At 45.0% G+C, this 19,138-nt stretch overlaps 1 protein-coding gene across 4 annotated transcripts in view; it reads left to right on the forward strand.

The window, feature by feature from the left end:
* MON1A (MON1 vesicular trafficking associated A) overlaps positions 1–19,138 on the forward strand; it is a 214,200-nt gene that overhangs the window by 140,444 nt on the left and 54,618 nt on the right. For all 4 annotated transcript variants that reach the window (XM_078661249.1, XM_078661250.1, XM_078661251.1 and 1 more), the window contains exon 4: positions 1,659–2,424. In XM_078661249.1, the coding sequence (XP_078517375.1) occupies positions 1,659–2,424 (766 nt within the window). The remainder of the gene's footprint in view (positions 1–1,658; positions 2,425–19,138) is intronic.

Here is a 19,138-nt window from a genome sequence, read left to right on the forward strand (position 1 = left end):
ATTCAACATTTAGAAGAGTTCACATTGTAAGGCCCTTCATGTTTAACCGGACTTTCTCTTTTCTTGAACATGAAATAACATGACAATAACTGCCTATACACAGAGTGTGTGGAGGGTGTGTTCCAAGGTGTTACGCAAGCTCCAAATGCAACAGTACTCTTGTGAACAAGCATCATTTTAACATAAATAGAAGCCATTGTTAAACTATTTCCACTTGATACCATATTTTTCTTTCCATTGTCAAACTTGAGCCTGATGCCCTGAGTTACCAATAGTGTGCAGAGGGATATTAACTCCCTTGATCTGCAAACCTGCCTTATCTCACTAACAGTATGGCACCCTCTGCCATCTCATCCACAGCCAGACATTGCCTAACTCCCAAAGCTTAGGCCCTCCTTCCTGACTTCTTCAACACAAAAACCACACCTCAGGGTGCCCCATCTTTGGGGAGAGAATGTGGCCTAATGGTTAGGGTGGTCGACCTCTGGTTCGAGTCTCAGCAGGGACGCTCAACATTCTGTGATTCTGGGCAAATCACTTAATCTCCCCGTGCCAAACAAAAATGAATGCCCCCGTATCTAACGTGGTGCTCATGTAAAGCGCTCGGATACCTCCGGATCTAGTTAGCGCTATATAAAACTCCACCAAAAAAAAATCTGTAAGTGCATTTTGTCAGTTCCTCTCATTTGCTAGATGCAACACTATTACTTTCTCTTGTTGGCCATAACCTACAAACCTTTCTGATGGGAAATGTATAGGAGTGAGGACTTGTCTACTCATTTTCTGCTTTGCCCACTTCGTGAGGGTGGAGGGATGACCGCTAACCGAGTGGTGATTCATGGCTGCATTTTAACGACTACTCCATGTGGCGTTAATAAGTTACAATACAGTCTGTTGTAAGTGAAGACCAAGAGGTGGCTTCCTGCCCTAACTCTCCCAATATTTTGGAAAGCTTTATAGGTCAGCAGGTGACATTCTGATATTGTGCTATGTGATTCTAATGGTCTACATTTGTTACCCCAACATGTCATTGGGCACTAAACATTTGCTTCCTATCTTCATGTCTTGGAGATTAAAAAACATAGACCCACCTCTGATCCCTTTTTCCTTCTTCAAAGCGGGATGTCTGAACAATGCTCATCTTACCTCTGTTGTTTTTCTGCTCATTAGGTCTCATTTTATTTGAATTTTCTGTTTGTGCCCTTTTTATTTTCAAGCAACCTTTCTTTACAACTCTTGTCTTTTTCCTTGCACTGTTTCTTTATATCTTGCATTTCTGTTGCCTATAAATAAGTTCTATTTATATCTTCTGGATTTTTAAGAACTTTTTGTTTGAAATTTTACTTTCTCGAAGGAAAACAATACACGCGTTTTTATGACATACTGCTCCTGTCAATGAAAAATGGTGGCCAATTACAGCTATGATACCTTCAAGGGCTGTCTCGCAGCTTCCTATCAAGGGTGGAAATTATAAGGCAAAGAGCCAGCAATCTTATCACCTGTTGTATTGGTATTAGAACTACACATGTTGCTGTTTAATTTAACTTTGAGTTATAAATGTTGGTCTTGCCTTAAGATGGATATCTTTGCATTATGAATCCAACATCTTTTTATAATAATGCTCATTTGATGTTTCATTTTTCTTCCTTTGGGAACAGATGGGTATAAGGTAGTCTTTGTTCGCAGGAGTCCTTTGGTGCTGGTGGCTGTGGCTCGTACACGGCAGTCTGAGCAAGAGATTGCACAGGAACTCCTCTATATCTACTACCAGATTGTCAGCCTGCTAACCTGGACACAGCTGAACCATATCTTCCAGCAGAAGCAGAATTATGACCTCAGGCGACTCTTGGTAGGGTCTGAGCGAATCACGGACAACCTACTGGATCTGATGTCCCATGACCCAAGCTTTTTGATGGGCGCCGTGCGTTGCCTTCCACTTTCCGCTAGCATTAGGGACGTTGTGAGCACCAGCCTTCAGCAGGCCAAAGCCAAGAACTTAGTCTTCTCAATTTTATTGTCTAAGAATCAGCTGGTTTCCTTGGTGAGGAAAAAGGACCAGTTCCTTCACCCCATTGACCTTCATTTACTCTTTAACCTCATAAGCTCATCTACATCATTCCGGGAAGGTGAGGCCTGGACACCCATCTGCCTGCCCAAGTTCAACTCCAGTGGCTTCTTTCATGCCCACATCTCCTACATCGAGCAAAAGACTGACCTCTGCCTGCTTCTGATCTCCACTGACCGTGAGGATTTCTTCACCGTCTCGGACTGCAAGCAGAGATTCCTGGAGCGCATGAAGAAGCGAGGGGCATACAATCCACTACAAGAGGCACTGCAGAGCCCCTTTTACAGTGTCTCCTTGGTGGGAATCCCAGAACTTAGGCACTTCATCTACAAATCCAAGAGCTCTGGGCTCTTTACATGGTAAGATGTATTCTCGAAAAAAAAAGAACTTTCAAAATGTGTAATTATTTCATGTTGTCTGCATGCAAGAACTTGTTTGAAAACTAGTAGTACATTTAAGGGTTGCTTTCTCTAAGTGGGCAACTTATGGAAGTGTACTTGCTGTGATATGAAGGTGTTTCCTGAGTAAGGAAAGGCAAAGATAACTATGCTGCTCATTCATGTTTTAAATACTGCAAACGTAAGGTGGATAATAGATCCCTCTACAAATATGTCATTAAAGGTACTAGCCTTTGTGTTATGACTCCGTGATAAAATCCCTTAGAGGGGCATTTCAAGAAGGCAAAATAAATAGTTTTCTCACCTACAGTGGGAATGAGAAATCATGGCATTTTTAATTAGACAACTCTATCTAGGACTTGCAAACTAAGCAATATTTCAGGTCTTTGGGGTGTAGCTGAAACATAGTCAGCTGTGAGAAAGGTACACAGTAATGGGAGCAGAGCTGGGAAGCATTGGAAGTGAGGGACAGAGGAGGCTTAAAGCTCTTTACCTGGAGAGCAGAGAGGAGAAAGAGAAACAGAGCGACATGGGACAGTGATAGAAAGGAAAAAAATACAATCATATTGAGGGAAGTGAGAAGTGTTCGATGGAACAAAGGTGCATTGTTGAAGCATGAAAGACCCTATGATGGGGAAGGGAGGTGTAGGGGAAGGGTGGTGAAGGGACACAGCTTACGGTACAGTGAGTGGGCAAGGGTGGGGTATGTTGAGGGACATGTTAACGTGTCAAGAACTGTTAGCTTTTGACAAGGAGGTCCATGGAACCCAATGCTACTTAACAGATGACAGGCACGTGGTGGCTTTCAAGGCAGTCCCACAGCATCGAGTTAGCCAGCATTAAAACTCCTGCATAAAAATTACTCCTTTCCTTTGAAGTCTGTGTGACCACTGGATTGCACACTGAAGGCTGTACTCTGGCTTGTAACGTGGCTGCTTTGAGGTTTAATAATCTCTTCCCCATACACCTCCATTTGGCGATAGGATTTAAAGGGTAGAGGGTTGGAATAGTTACTGTTTCCTGGAAGAAAACAGTATCTTTAGTGATAACCTTTTCTGATTTCATTTTGTCAGATTCAAGATTTAGAAAAGGTGAATGAGAACTGGGCTTTTTGTACTGTTCTCTGTTGAGGCTGTCTGGCCTTTACCTCGTCCCTTTTGTTTTGAAATTTACTTTCCTGCTATTATTTCAAGAGTACTGTTACTTTCTGCATTTACGGAGTTACACCATCATGTTGCCCAAACATCTGGAAAATAGCTTCCAAGTTAATTATGTTTTGGTAGTAGATTTAAAAAAAACTCTGAATTGTGTGTGTGTTTATTAGTATGTGTTGCTGTGCAAATTGTGCCAGAGAATATGCCATTTCAGGGTGACAAAGTACAAACAATATATTAAAATACAAACTATTGTCCTAAAGATAAAAACTTGACACACCAACACAAACCATTCAATTACAACAAGTACAGCTTGAAAGAAATACCAATAGTAAACCAAGAACACAATTAAACGTTTTCTAATATGCTCAGTAAATATGTTTTCTGATTAAAGTTAACACTTTGAAAAATCATTGTGTACCATGTGGTAGACAGATATTGGTACATATGCTGTACTCCTTATACCCTGTGTAATTTACAACCAAAACTATACCAATAGTAAATCAAGAACACAATTAAACGTTTTCTAATACGCTCAGTAAATATGTTTTCTGATTAAAGTTAACACTTTGAAAAATCATTGTGTGCCATGTGGTAGACAGATATTGGTACATATGCTGTACTCCCAATACCCTGTGTAATTTACAACCAAAACTTTCAGGATGCCATTTTGGGAAAAATAATTTTTGGATCTGCAACAGAAGACAGGGTCATGTTGTGCTACAGAATGTGAAACTGGTTTGATAATTATATAGAGAAAAGCCCTATATCAATGTCCACACCACACCCAAGAATCTAGTTTTTATAGGCTTCTTTACAGTGAGTGCGAAAGGGTAAGATATGATTGCTTTTCTTTAAGCCAAATATAATTCTTCTGGCCTACTTTTAAATTGCCTGGAGCATAGCAAACTCCTTTGACAATGTGTGAGGAGCCGGCTGGTTCCAGCACTTTGGCACAATGTACGTCAAACCATCATTTTTTATAGAATGATTAAAATTGATCTGTTTATTTGAATTTTCTTTACTTTTCTCCCTTTTTCTATAATGGACTGTGGCCCTGTGACATGATAGGTATCTATTGAGGACTGCCCTTTGTTAATGACATGGTATTCCACAATATTTACTCCAGACTATTGTTTTGAATATTTCTTTGGTCTATTCACACGCACCTCAGCACAGGGAAATAATCTAGAAAATGCAACTGCCTGAGTCAGTTGAATTAAGGATATTTTAGTCAGAAAAGGGGCTGGGTTCATGTTTGATATAAAAAAGAGAGATGATAGTTATCAGTTGTAGCTGTTGCAAACATGGTTGAATCAAATATGACCCCGGATTGATTATCATACCATTAGGGGATCATCCAGTTACTACTGCTAATAGAAACCAAGTCGAGTTGTATTAACCTTTCCAATTAAAATGTTTTCTGTTTATCCAGTATTAAAACATAAATAGTTGTTGTTGTTGCGAGAAGGATAAGATACCCCGGGACCAAAGTCTGGAGGTAGAACTCTCCAAGTCGGGGACCTCTGTGGTTGGGAAGGGGACCCATAGTGAGAGGATAGTAGATTACCATCAACAAGCGAGAACATTAATGGCCTAATTAGGTTTAAAAAATATATATATATACAAACTTTATTGGGTTTTAAACAATCTTTCTTAGAAGACTTCTGGATACACTTTACAATTAGACAAGATTCCTTCCTGTAGGTGTCTGTTACTTTCTAAAGTGGTCTGGAATATCATATCGGTGGCCCAGGCCCCCTCTCCCTGTGCCCATGCATACTAGTAGTACAGGACACTTCCTTATTGGTCCATAAAGTTCTCTTCAAGTAGTCCATGTAGTCACTGTACAACATTTACCCACCCACAACTAACCCCCCCACCCTTTCCGCCCCCCAGGCATGTCACATGTGATCAAACTTGTATCCTTCTACACCGGGACTGCCCTATTCTGCGCTCTGCTATCCGCCATTGTAATTCTGTATCAATGGACTATCGGTGAAGGGGCAGTTGTCCTGGTTTGCCTGACTAATATTCGGCATATATCTTGATTTAGGGTGTGGGGTTCAACCTTCGTCTTCAGGGGCCTCCTCCGCTAGGTCTTCTTCCCTCTCCACATCTGGATTCTTTAGCAGTTCCACTAATGCTATCCATACCCTGGCTTCTTCCAATGTCTTCGCACTCCCCGTTCTTTTTGCTCTTTGCAATCTGACTGCCCCCTCGCTTTCTGCCCATTTACCAAATTATTTTTGCCATCTGGCTATGTTAGGGACCCCTCTCGCATTCCAATGCTTGGTGATGTCTATGTTAGCTAAGACCAGTCCCAGACCCAGAAACGTACTTGTCACCTTGTTCTTGGCTGTGTGGGGGAATCAGGGTAATAAGCAATGTCCCGGTGTTACTACTACCTCTCTATCGGTCACGTTCGTTAATACTGTGGTTACCCCTTCCCAGAAGCTTCCCAGGTTTCGGGCAATCCCAGAACGTGTGGAGAAATTCTGTTCCTTGCATATTGCAACGCGGGCAATCGGCTGTTTGCTTAGGAAAGTATTTATTAATCTTACCCGGGGTAAGGTACGCTCTGTGCAATACATAGACATGTACCAATTGGAACCTAGCATGTATATGTACTCTTCCATGCCTTTTCCACTAGCTCCGCCGCGCTCTTTCGGCTATGGCCTCACCCAGGTCCAACTCCCATTTTTGATGCAGCTCGGTCAGAGGTAAGAGTGTTTCGTGTGTTATGCGTCTGTAGAGGCATGTGACCGCCTTAAAGGTACCTGCTGCTATCACCATATATCGACACCCTGCGGTTCTGTGAGTCCCTCCCGCCAGTGCTTCCGTATGGTCGCTGTGAGGGCCAAATGTAATAGGAAATCCCCCCCTGGTAGGCCATATCTTTCCCGGAGGTTGTTAAATGGGATTATAGTGCTCTCTTCATATAACTCTCCTATTGTAGATATTCCCATCTCCCCGCAGGTCTCCAATCTACGCCAATCTCCCCCATGGGGCAGTGCCTCACATAGAGCCAATGGGATTTCCGGGGCATAAGGGCATTTGATCCGTGCTTGTCTCAAACTCCTATTCCAGCATTTGTGTGCTGTTTTTAAGTCAGAGGGGATGGTGTAGTCCTGTATGCGGAGCTTCAGTAGTATTTGAGATAGCAGTCGTAGGCTCGGGGTGTCATCTCCCAGGTATTCCGTCCCTCTGAGTTGTCCTGCCACCAACTTCGTGAGCCATTGCAACTGCACCACAAGATAATAGGCTTCAAAGTCAGCCACAGCCAAACATCCCTCCGCTCTTGGCCTCATGAGGGTGTTGAGCGTTACTCTCCGTCTGCCAGGAACCCCAAGATCATTGTTTTAAGTTGGGTAAATAGTCGCACCCGTATCCAAACTGGTAATGTACCAAAGTAATACAAAAGCCTTGGCAATGTCACCATTTTTAGGAGGGAAACCCGGCCAGCTACCGATAGTGGGAGGGTCCCCCAGAAGTTGAATCTACTTTTGGTTCCCCTTAGCGCACCCTCTATGCTGCCTTCCAATAAATTCCCTTGTGCATGGTATATATCTGTGCCCAGGTATGTCAAACACCGGTCCTCCCACTTCACTCCTTCTGTCTCTTGTGGACCTACTCTATTCGTCTTAGTAGGGAAGAGGTATGACTTCGCCCAGTTTACTCTGAGACCCGCCACTCTTCTTAAGCTATACAGGAGCTCCTTAGCCCCCCATAGTGCATCTCTCCTGTTGGCCAGGAACATCAATAAGTCGTCTGCATATAATGCAATAAGATACAGCTGCCCGGACACCTCCAGGCCCTGATAGTGTTGGCCTGTTCTAGCACAAGCCGCCAGTTGCTCCATAGCCAGGGCAAACAAGAGAGGTGACAGTGGTCCTCCCTGTCTCGTACCACGGCCCACTGTGCAAGCGTCCGATATCAGACCTCTCATCTTGACCCTGGAGGTAGATTCTTTGTAAAGGAGAGCTGTCCATTCCACAAACTCCGCTCCCAGCCCGAATTTCCACATCACCTGGAATAGATATGGCCATTCAAGACTATTGAATGCCTTTTCAATGTTTACAGCGAAAACAGGCGCCTCTTCCTTCCGGTAGGAGTCCGCCTCCAACACATGTAGGAGACGCCGAACGTTCATTGCCATATTTCTGGTGGGGATAAAGCCTGCCTGGTCTTTGTGTATCAATATCGCCATATGAGGGAGGAGGCGGGTAGCCAGGATTTGGCTCAGGATCTTGTAATCCAAATTAAACATGGAGAGCGATTGGTATGCCGTTCTGTCACATGTTGGCTTCCCTGGTTTAAGCAGCAAGGTGATAATCGCTTCTCTCGTCGACTCAGGCAGATGCCCCCCCTGCTTCGCCTGATTGTATATGTCCACCAGCCTAGAAGCTAATAACTCAACATATGTTGAGTAAAACAGTCCCCACTGCTGCTGCCACTGTCGGTGTGCCTCTGCTAGCTTATGTATGGGAGCGTCAGGGAGTGGAGGGTGCAGCCCAATATCCGTAATACAATTAAAGTCAGCCCCTAACCTTAGGTTGGCAGGTCCCCCACGACCCCCTGCGCCTTCTCCTGGGCGTCTTTGATGGCTTGGACGGCTCTAGAGCGGATAAACACTTTCTCGGGACGGCAGTCGCTGGGGCCAAGCGAGACATTGCTGCAGACTGGGCTCAGGCCCACCCCCCTACCCTCTGAAAATGGCGCTGGGGGTGGACTGGTGCATGGCGCAGGAGGAGCCCCTCCTTAAGGCGCGTGGCTGTCCAGCACAATTCCACAAGGTTTGGGGCAAATGGTTGAACCTACTGTTTTAAACTCCTTGCATTGGCTCTTCCATGTAACACTGTACTGCTTTCCAGCTTGGGTGGCTTGCCTCCTTATTCATACTATGGCAGTGGTTTTTATTGCCCGCTGGGGGCTGATTTTGCTTTACCTTGTAAGATGTGTGCTGTCACTTTATTTGTTTGCTTTTCAAAATAATAATAAAATTGATTATCAATAAAATAAAAATAAATAAAGCTATCCCCTAGTACTACTGATCCCGTCAGAACTGCGGTCAGCGTCCCAGAGATCTGGGACAGGAATGAGGGCTGCTTTGTGTTAGAGAAGAGTTTAGCAAAACAAGGTTAACCCCTTAGTAAGACCTGGGGTACAGTATAGTGTTTCTGGAAACAACGGTCTTGGAGGAGGCCTATCTGGTCCTCTACCAGCCTCGGCTGCAGAGACTTGGAGAGGAGTTAAATCAGTGCACACATATTTCACATAGGGGTCCGGAGACGACACAGTTACTTATTATGCACAGACACATGATATGGATAGGTTATGACAACAAATTTATTATCTCCATAAATTTGCTATATCATATATTGACTTTGTGATATATTGTGCTCGCAGAAAATAGTTAAAAGTGTGTGAAGTGAAGGTGTGTAGGTGACATATTAAAATTTACATCGCATTGTACAACAATATGGTTTGTTAAAACTCCACAGTTAAATGAAATAAGTGATGGAGTTTTATGTTGGGGCGGTCGACGGCGTTTCGATTTCAGATTAGCGAGATCATCTTCAGGACAAGAGCCTGTGAGCACAAACGATCCTGTAAGTGCGTGAGGCAACTGTTAATCAATGTTCAATGAGGAATGGTTCCGGTCAGAATTGTCCGGCGTAAACCGGCGTAATCCGTGTCCTGCCTGGATTGAATCCAGGCAGGACACGGATTACACCGGTCCTCCCACGCCGCTTTAATCTCGCTACCCACAAGTTACCCTAAGGACATCATCGCTCCGATTCCCCCACGGCCTCCACGCCTCCAACTGGAGGCTTCCCAAAGCACCATTAAAATTGACCACGGAAAAGTGACAATTCTGACCGGAACAATTTCTCATTGAACCTTGATTAACAGCGGGCAGAGCCATCGGGCCTTGGGACCATCCATGGTGCTTCCGATGGGCTCAAGGAGCCCATCGGTGCATTGGAAGCCATCCATAATTCACAATGACTACGCAGCCAGCCTCGATTCTGCCGTCATGATTATGATTGCACTTTGCGATAGCAGTACCATGTCGGCCTTTCTGACATGGAACTGATGTCGGAAAGAGTCTTTGGGGCCCCCAGCAGGGCCCCCATCCCTCCACAGCTTCATCTCTGGGGCCTGGGGGGACCCTATGGTGCTCCCCTCAAAATTACTGCACTGTGTGGCAGGCACAGCGTGGTGCCTGCCACAAGGTGCAGGGATGTTTCAAAGCCTCCAAAATGGAAGCTTGTGCTACAGGCCTTTTCCACCCCTCACAAGCTTTCATTAACAAATGGAGGCTTGCCACTGCCCTATGGGCGGCCGCAACATAATAGTGCGGTTGGAACCACTGACCTAAGGTTGGGCAGTTCCTTTTCCCAGCCCAACATCCTAGTGTTTTAGTTATGTCAAAACAAAATAGCTATGTTCATTTTTCACCAGAACTCCTGTTCCAGAATGAGGAGAGCAGAAATACTTACCTGAGAAGGGAGAGTAGGCAGGTTTCAGAGAGCGTAATAATCCCCACAGCGGTGAAACATCAGAATGCTGAGAAAGCCCTGGACTGTTGGTGAGGAGAAAGGGGCTGGGCTGGAATTTTATAGGGGTGGAGTCTCAATAGAGGGGCAAGAATTTGCCAAAATGTTCCTCTACCAAGGAGTGTGGAAGGGGAGAAGGCTACAACTCGAGCTGTGAAAGCTAGGTTTCTATCTGCAGAGGTCGAGATTGGCTACACAGATTGGCTACCCTTCCTTGCCATAGGTCCTTCTTCTTTCCAGGCCGGTACAAGAGCAGCGTGGGGGTGGGGATTTGGTTATTCTTTACCGTAGGTCCTACTTCCTTCCAGGAGAAAGGTGGTAGAGCCTGCCAGGAATTGGAGAAATACAGAGAGTGAGAAGCCAGGAGGAGGAGCCCAATCCCTGTGGGCCAAGAGGGGGGTGGGACTGCCATTCAAGTGCAGGATAAACATTAGCCCTAAGGAAGCCCAAGCTAAGAATATGAGAGTCATTACCTGGGATTCATAGGTAAGAAAACAGTAACAACCCTGACTGTAAAAATTAACAGTTCACGGAAATAACTCCTGTTAATGGGATATGCATGAAGGGGTGAAATCTGAGTTTGGGCATTAATGAACAAACCTGTTTGTCGTAACACACATCCTGCCTCCAGATCAGTCGTTGGCCAATCGACTGTCATCTAGACTTTGACATCGTGTAAAGATCCGTCAATGTACTTTTGAAACTGCAGACCAAGGACTCAGATCATGTGTGCAAGTGGCATCAATGTTTAAATAATTCTGTTACATTTAGAGTTTGTATTACAATACTGATATTAAATTAAAATGAAATGTCTTTACCAAAGTGTAAAGCTAGGATTGGCTTTAGGGTTACATTAAGGTTTATAATAATTTTAATGTAGAGCTAGGATAAGGATTAATTTAATACAGTTTATTTAATTGTTTTTTTAATTAATCATATTTTTAAGGATAGCATTGGGATAACAAAACGATATTAGTTTTTCATATCATATAAATTAAAAATAGGTTATGGACTAGACTTGCTAGTAAGTAATTTCCTATATTCCAAATTATTTCTCCTAATTTAATCTGTTGTTGGATTTAGGGTTACTACCGTAACAAGGAGGCTTATTTTAATTCATTAAAATGTAATTTATAATTGTCTAGGCTTAGGAAAGGTTTACCAATACTGACATTTAATGTAATTTACTTCACAGTAAAATTAAGGAAATGGGTATTATTATAGTAAAGTTTTGAACAAAATAAAGTGGATGATGTAATGGTCACTGTAATCTTATGTATCAATTAGTGAATTGAAGGTGGCACCAAGCAAAATGTGGGGAAGTAATGTTACGGAGCAGTAAAGATGCTGAAAGGAATATATTCACTCATTTACAGTTCTCCTGGAAATAGCACCCTGGTCCAAATGTTTCTTTCCCATTTTGGCAAAGTAATAACTAACTTGGTACACTACCCTTGAATAATTGTTTGTCCAAGGCATTTGGTATGGCATCAATATTTTTACTCTGGTATGGCTATCTTTGTGTTTCGAATTATTTTATCTAGTTGTCTCATAGTCAGCTAGTTGAAATCCAGCACCACAAGGCTGGCTCGCACGTGTCTTATAAACTAAAACAAATGCAAACAAACCATTGCAAGAAGCCAGATATGTGAAAGGGGGCATAGGAAGTACAGCCCCAGTGTCACTAAAAATTGGGCTTCGTATCTGTTTAAAGTGTGTTTTTCAAAATTAAAATGGCTAAAATGTTCTGAGTTGGAGACTTATACTAGTGCCTACAACTTTTCCATTGTACCTCATTAACATGTCCACTTCACAATACATTTCTTTTAGGGTAATCTGAATATGTTCTGAATGGATGCAGTTCTTCCCAATGAAACATTATTCCAGTGGGTTTTTAAAAAACTTTATTTTTCGGTTTTGTATAAGGCACAGTATATAAATGGCATAATGCAATGACCTAGTGCACAATAAGTTTCACCCTTTGTTATACACTGACATGGGACAGGCAACGGTAGGAACATCATTACATACTTTGTAGGCCAGCAGGTTCCACAGATGGGTGGTGCTGCGCCCGATGTACACTCCCATAGTAGAGCCCCCCTCCACACAGAATCCCAATCAGGCACATCGAATGTATAAACTACAGGTATGGTTATTGGGGTTGTGAGCTGGTCGAGGTTTAGAGCGTGAGGAGATAAGCCCGCAATGGTTGCCATATGTCACATGGTCTCGCTGTTAGTTTTGCCGTGTATGAGAGTGTAAATCCATGCATGTCGATTTCCTACTGCCCCATTGTATAGCGATTTCCCTTTTGGCGAGCAGTAAGGCTAATGCGATTAATTGTCGTGAGGTGGCAGGGTTGTCATGAACATTTTTCAAGAGTACCACTAATGGGGTAGGACATATGTCAATTTGTGTCATATTTGTCAGTCCAGTAAATATGGTCTGCCAAAACTTTGCTATCTTATCTCAGGTTCCCGTCATATGGGTAAAGTCTGCGATGGGAGTCTGGCATTTGGAACAAGTGTGCGGTCTAGTGGGGTCTATTCAATGTAGTTTAGCCAGCGTGGCATACCCCCTCCAAAGCTTTTTAAAATGTTAGTGTTTACGGCGATAATTAACGAATATAATACGCGTTTGTGCACAGCATTTATGCCATTGGAAATCCGTTAGAGGGTGCCTTAGGTCTTGTTCACATGCGGCCCGTATCTTGACGTCCCGAGTAGGGAACAAGGTCAAGCTTGTGCGGTAGAGCTTGGAAGTTACGTGGTTTCCCTCCAGTATCTGTTATGAGTAACGTCAGAGGTGGGAAATTGGTTGGCTCTATGGGGCAGCTAGGGGTCTGGGCTCTGAGTGCCCCCTGCAGTCGCTGTAGCACAACATGGTCCATCGAGGGAGCATTTTGGAAACTCGTATCCTCCGTCTGTGAGAATGCATGTCCATTGGGGAAAAGGTCCCCAATTGTGGACAATGAGTATCTGGCGAGAGTTCTCCGTACCAGGGCCTCCTGCGTGATGGGAAGCCATGGGTTCGCAGCTTGAGCTATATTCGAGGAGTAGCACAAATGGCTGCCCATCATCCAAATCAGTTGCTGCTAGGCCCAGCTGGTGGTGGACAAAGTCTGTATATTGTGTGGGTCTCGCTGCAGCCCGGCCTGCTGCAATGCAGCCTGCGGTGTAGGGGCAGCGAGGTCAGCTTCAGGTTTAGCGTAAGGTATCCAAGCATCTGGGTGGGACGAGTCCTGAGCAAAGCTGCACTGGGCCACCAAATAGTAGAGATGGAAATGGGGGACTCCAAAGCCCCCATGCTTGTACGGAAAGACCATTGTGTGCCAACTGATTCTGAGCCGTTTGCGCCACCATATGAGGCGTGTAAGGGTAGTGCGGAGCGTCGTGAAAAACGTGTTGGTCAGCGGGATAGGAATATTATGAAACAGATACAAAAACTGTGGTAGGACCCCCATTTTAACAATGGCACGACGCCCTCCATGGACAGGAGAAGTTTAAACCAGTGTTCCACCCATGTCTTCAACCTATCTATCGCAGGACCGTAGTTAAGCCTTATTATCTATTCATTATCCCTGTGAACATGTATCCCGAGGTATTCAGTTGACTCATCACACCACAACAGTGGGAATTCGTTGTTTACTCTGCTCTGTATTAATGTGAGGGGGAAGAGTACAGATTTGCCCCAGTTTATGTGTAGCCCGAAAAGGTACCATAGCGTATTATTTCACGTAGGATGTGTGACATGTTCTCGTTCGGGTGTTGCACATAAAGAATTATATCAGCAGCATAAAGTGTAATCAAAAGTGGCCCGGTTTTGAATCGAAGCCCTCTGTGAAGTTGCTGCCCCTGCAGTTACCGTACCAAGGGTATAATAAATAGTAGGGGTGACAACGGGCAGCCATGTCGTGTTCACCATGTTAGGGTGAAGGGGCAGTCGGCGTCCCATTATGTTGGATGTGAGCTGTGGGTTGTGTGTACAGTAATATGATGAGGGCTGTGAATCCTAAAGAGAGGCCCATCTTGCACAGCGTAGCATGCAAAAATTGCCATTCTAACTAGTTGACTGCCTTCTCAGCATCCAACAAAGCTTCCACGGCCAGCATGTTGGGAGATCTGTGCAATACCGTGAACAGCATGCGAAGGTTCAGGGCTGTGGATCTATGGGGGATGAACCCAGATTGTGCCTGCAAGATGATTTGATCCATCAGGAGGGCGACTCGGGTAGCTATCATTTTGGCCAAAATTTTATTGTCAAAGTTTAAAAATGAGAGTGGCCGGTAAGAGCTGCAATACTGCGGAACGTTCCCTGGTTTAGGGAGTAGTATTATCACTGCCTCATGGATGGTGGGTGGGAGGACTTCCCTCTCCAAACCCTCCTGATACAGTTCTAGGAGATGCGGATCTAGTTGATGTTTATATGTCTTTTAGAAGACACCTGAGCACCCATTGAGGCCCGGTGCCTTCGAGCCATCCATGGCCTCTATCGCGTAGGTTATCTCATCCACTGTGAATGGTTCACAGAGGAACTGCTGGTGTGCAGTACAAAGCCACACCATGGATATTTCTTCCAGGTAACTGGCGCTGCCAGTGGTATCGGCAGAGGCCCGAGTGGTCTATAGGTTGGTATAGTAGGTAAGTATTTTGTCCTGAATGCCTAATGTATCTGTGACATATGTGGGGGGGCGGGTTGTAGCAGTCTGCCCAGTGTGCGACCGGGTCTCTAACCCTCTTCACATTTCCTGGCCATTGCATATTTCCCCAGGAAATGAGTTTCTCTTTCCACTGCCTCCCAGAAATCAGCTATCAGGGACACACGGTGGTGCAACTACTTAGGTGAGTCGTGTGTCACCTGGGATTTATCATGGTCGAATAGTTGTTTTTCTAGGTGAGCCAAGGTGTTGCCCAAGTCCTTTAAGATTCCCACAAGTTTAGAAATGCAAATTCCCCTCGTATAGGCTTTAAAGGCTTCCCATAAAGTGGCCCAGGATTCTACAGTCCCTTTATTAACCTGAAACTACTCTATTATAGCAGTGCGGAGTGCTGACCTGACTACATCATCCTGGCGCTCCATTGTGGGGAGCCGCCATTGTCGCTCAACCCCACCAGCCTTAGGCTCGCAGAGCTTCAGGATTACCGGGGAGTGGTCTGACAGCGTACGTGGAAGGTGCAGTATAGAATCAATCCAAGGAGTCAAGGTGGGCGTAAGGAGCCAGTAGTCCAGGTGAATCCAAGTGTAACGCTGTGCTGAGGAGTAGGTGTAGGCCTTGTGTGAAGCGTAATGTTGCCGCCAGGCGTCAATCAGTGTATGTGTTTCACAGAGTTCCTGAATGATCATCGAGATCGTGGTTTAGTGATCGGGTTGTCTGCGGTACTATCAAACGTGGGATCAAGAAACAAGTTAAAATACCCCCTACACAGATGTGGTCCACCTCTAACTAGTCAGTCTGCACCTGTAAGTGTCGATAGGACTCCGGGCTATCCGTGTTAGGCACTTTTATATTGACCAACAGTATAGTGTGTCCCAGTAGTCGGCCTGATCTGCTGTAGAATTTTAATTAGTTGTGATCCAGATTTGACTCGTTAAACTGATATATTTGATAGTGAAATAATTATGCAAATTCATATGAGCTATGAATATTCCTAGTTGCATGAATCTGGACATTCTGAGGAGGGCTTTTCAGGGTTTTCGCTGATGCTTGGTAACAAAGGAGAAAATGTGAACTTTTAGCATATTTTCCCAAACTTCTTTAGCTAATAAGTGAAAGGTTTCACAGAGATTTCTAACTAGCATTATCTGTGGTTTTTGTTTGCGTTTGATATAGTGGGAATATGCCCAACTGTAAAAATGAAAACGTTAAAAATGAAGATACATGGGAATTTTATGTAAGAATATGGTTGAGGCTAGAAGACTTTTCTCCTGTTTCCTCAATCAAAACTATTTGTATCCAGTGGTTGGTGTACGTTTTCACAGTTAACAGAATATTGGTATATTACAACCATTAGTATAACACGTTTCTATTATTGTTTCACATAAACATGCCCATGGGATATTATGATATTGGATTTATCTTCCTTAACGTGTGCTAGAATAAGATAAGCTTCTTTAATGATGCTCTCATTGGTCCTGCTTTGATATTCTGCAGATCCTTTCTTAAAGGCTGTGAAGAACCCAAAGCCACGGCTCTACCTGCTATAAGCAGATGGCACAATAATGGGCCACATGTAGTTAATCTCTATTTACAGATTCTTAAATACCGAATTTTACCTATTCGGTATTTAAGAATCGGTAAATAGTATGTAGGTAAAAATTCAGTAAATTTTACCGAATCGGTAATATTTGGTATTTAAGAATCGGTATTTACCGATTCGGTAATTCCCATTCATTCCTATGGGCCTGGAGGCTCATAGGAATGAATGGGAAGCCATTCACCATTACCGATTCGGTAAATACCTAATCGGTAATAGGGGGAATATATTCAAGGGTGGCAGGGTGTCACATTGGCAGCTTGGTGCACCCCTGAATCGTGCATGTGTGCACATGTGGCACACACACATGCCCTAAGGGCATGCATGTCTGCCACATGGCACTTTTTTTTTTTTTTTTTTTGGTTAAAGACTTTTATTGAGCAATAAAATAAGAGTTACAGAGATGGGCCTACAACCACACGGGCTGGCCGCTAATAGCAACGCACAACATAAGTAGCAAACGATCATTCCCGTGGCCAGGCACAAAACACATACCAATTATTGCTCGAAGCATAGGACAGGACATAACAATTTTTTATACTAGTCATAAAAACAACAAACTCTAAACAAGGCGAATGCACAGTAGTCAAGTCAGCCCAGAAGGCGGAGGGGAAGCAACTAATCAGGAAGACAAAAGTAAATCAATGAAACTCGGCATGGCCGGGGGGGGGGGCCAGCGGGGAGGGCAGGAAAATCCTAAAACAATATGAAACATTTTCGGGAACGTCAGCCTAGGAAGATAGGGTAACATCGGGAGTGTCAACCAAGGGAGGGGTACAAATATCTCCACGATATGCATTCCACTGACCCCAAATCTTCGTCCACGCCCTGGGTCTGCCCCTAGCCACATAGACGGCCTTCTCTCGGAACATGGACCAGTCCATGTTATCCTCCCACACCGAAACTTCGGGAGGTCTGGATGCGCCCCAAAGTTGCGCAATGTCCCGCTTCGCGACCATGTATCCCAAGGTCGCCCATCTGGTCTGGGCCACAGAATAGTCGGTGGGTTCCCACACGTTCAACAGGCATCGTCGGGCCTCAGGCCGCAGGGTAACACCAGTCACAACAGTCATCACCGCAAGCACATCAATCCAGTAGGCTGCTACCACCGGGCACTCCCAAAGAATATGTAGAAATGTAGCACTCATCCCACAACCACGCTTGCATAAGCCATCCGGGGAAAAACCCATCACAACCAGACGCGGACCAGTTACATACACCCGGTGGAGGATCTTAAGTTGAACCAAACGGAGACGGGCGGGGATGGCGACCTCTTTCGGAGAAGAGAGTGCCGACTGCCAATCCTCGTCATCCAAGTCCAATCCGTCACCGACCCAAACCTCCCTAAGTCGGACCAATAAGTCAGCGCGATTATTAATCAGTTTCTTGTAAATAAGGGAGATAGTGCTATCGGGCAAGTGTCCATCCAGTATACGATCCTCAAGGGGGGAGGACTCGGGCAGGGTCACATCAGGAGTCAGAACTGAGGCCAGGGCATGCCGGACCTGCAAATACCGAAAAAACTCTCTATCACTCAAGTCATATTCTGCCTTAAGGGCCTGGACAGACTTCACTCTACCCTTCACACAGACATCACCCACTTTACATATCCCAATCATATCCCAGCGGTCAAAGCCCTTAGTAGACCAGAGACACCCCAAACGTTCAGAAGCAAAAAGCGGGGTCGCCATTGTCAGTCGATTCTCCCATCCCAAACTCACATTCGCGGCGCGCCACACATTGACTGCGATCCTGGACGGGCCTGCAAGAAGGCGCCCGGCCGATCTGGAATAAAGCGCTCTATTAAAATCCCCTCCCGGCAGCTGGAGTCTATCCATCTCAAAGGCCGGATCTCGACCCGGGGAATACATTGCGTGGTTAATGGCAGACAGCTGGGCAGCCCAATAATATCTCTTGATATCGGGGAGCGCCATGCCCCCGTCATACCAAGGGATGGTAAGTTTCGCAAGGGCGATACGTGGGCGTCCGTCCCAGATCAGTTGCCTTTGAAGACTCTCGATCTCCCTGATATAGGTAGCGGGAATGTCGTCATAAGAATTTTGAAGCGCGTATAGGAATCGCGGCAAAGACATCATTTTAAAAAGGGCAGCCCTGCCCAGAGGAGACAGGGGTAGCGTACGCCAACGGGCCACATCCAGTCGCAGTCTAAGAAGCGGGGGGAGGAGGTTACGCTCGAACCGGAGTGAGGAGTCCAGCGTAATAAAGATCCCCAAATACTTGAAGCCAGATTGGACAACCTGGATAGGAAACCTGTCCGGTAATGGGGGCAAAACACCCGAGAGAACATATACACAGGACTTAGCCCAATTAATAACCAGACCCGAGTTAACACCAAACGAAGTAAGAACGTCAAATAAGACATTTAAAGATTTACGCGGGGAAGTAAGATACAGAAGAATGTCATCCGCGTAAAGCGAGACGCGGTCTTCAAAATCCGGTGACCAACGGATCCCTTTGAGTGAAGGTTCCCATCGAAGCCACGCAGCCAACGGTTCCAGAGCAAGCGCGAAAAGCAACGGAGACAGGGGGCACCCCTGACGGGTCCCCCTACCAAGACAGAAGGGGACAGAAACCCGACCGTTTACCACTACCTGTGCCAAGGGTTCGGCGTATAACAACTTCACCCAACCAATAAACTCAGGTCCAAAACCGAATTTCTCAAGAGCTGCCCAAAGATAGGGCC

Source organism: Lissotriton helveticus, chromosome 9, assembly GCF_964261635.1.
Source record: "Lissotriton helveticus chromosome 9, aLisHel1.1, whole genome shotgun sequence".
In the NCBI taxonomy this organism is placed as follows: domain Eukaryota; kingdom Metazoa; phylum Chordata; class Amphibia; order Caudata; family Salamandridae; genus Lissotriton; species Lissotriton helveticus.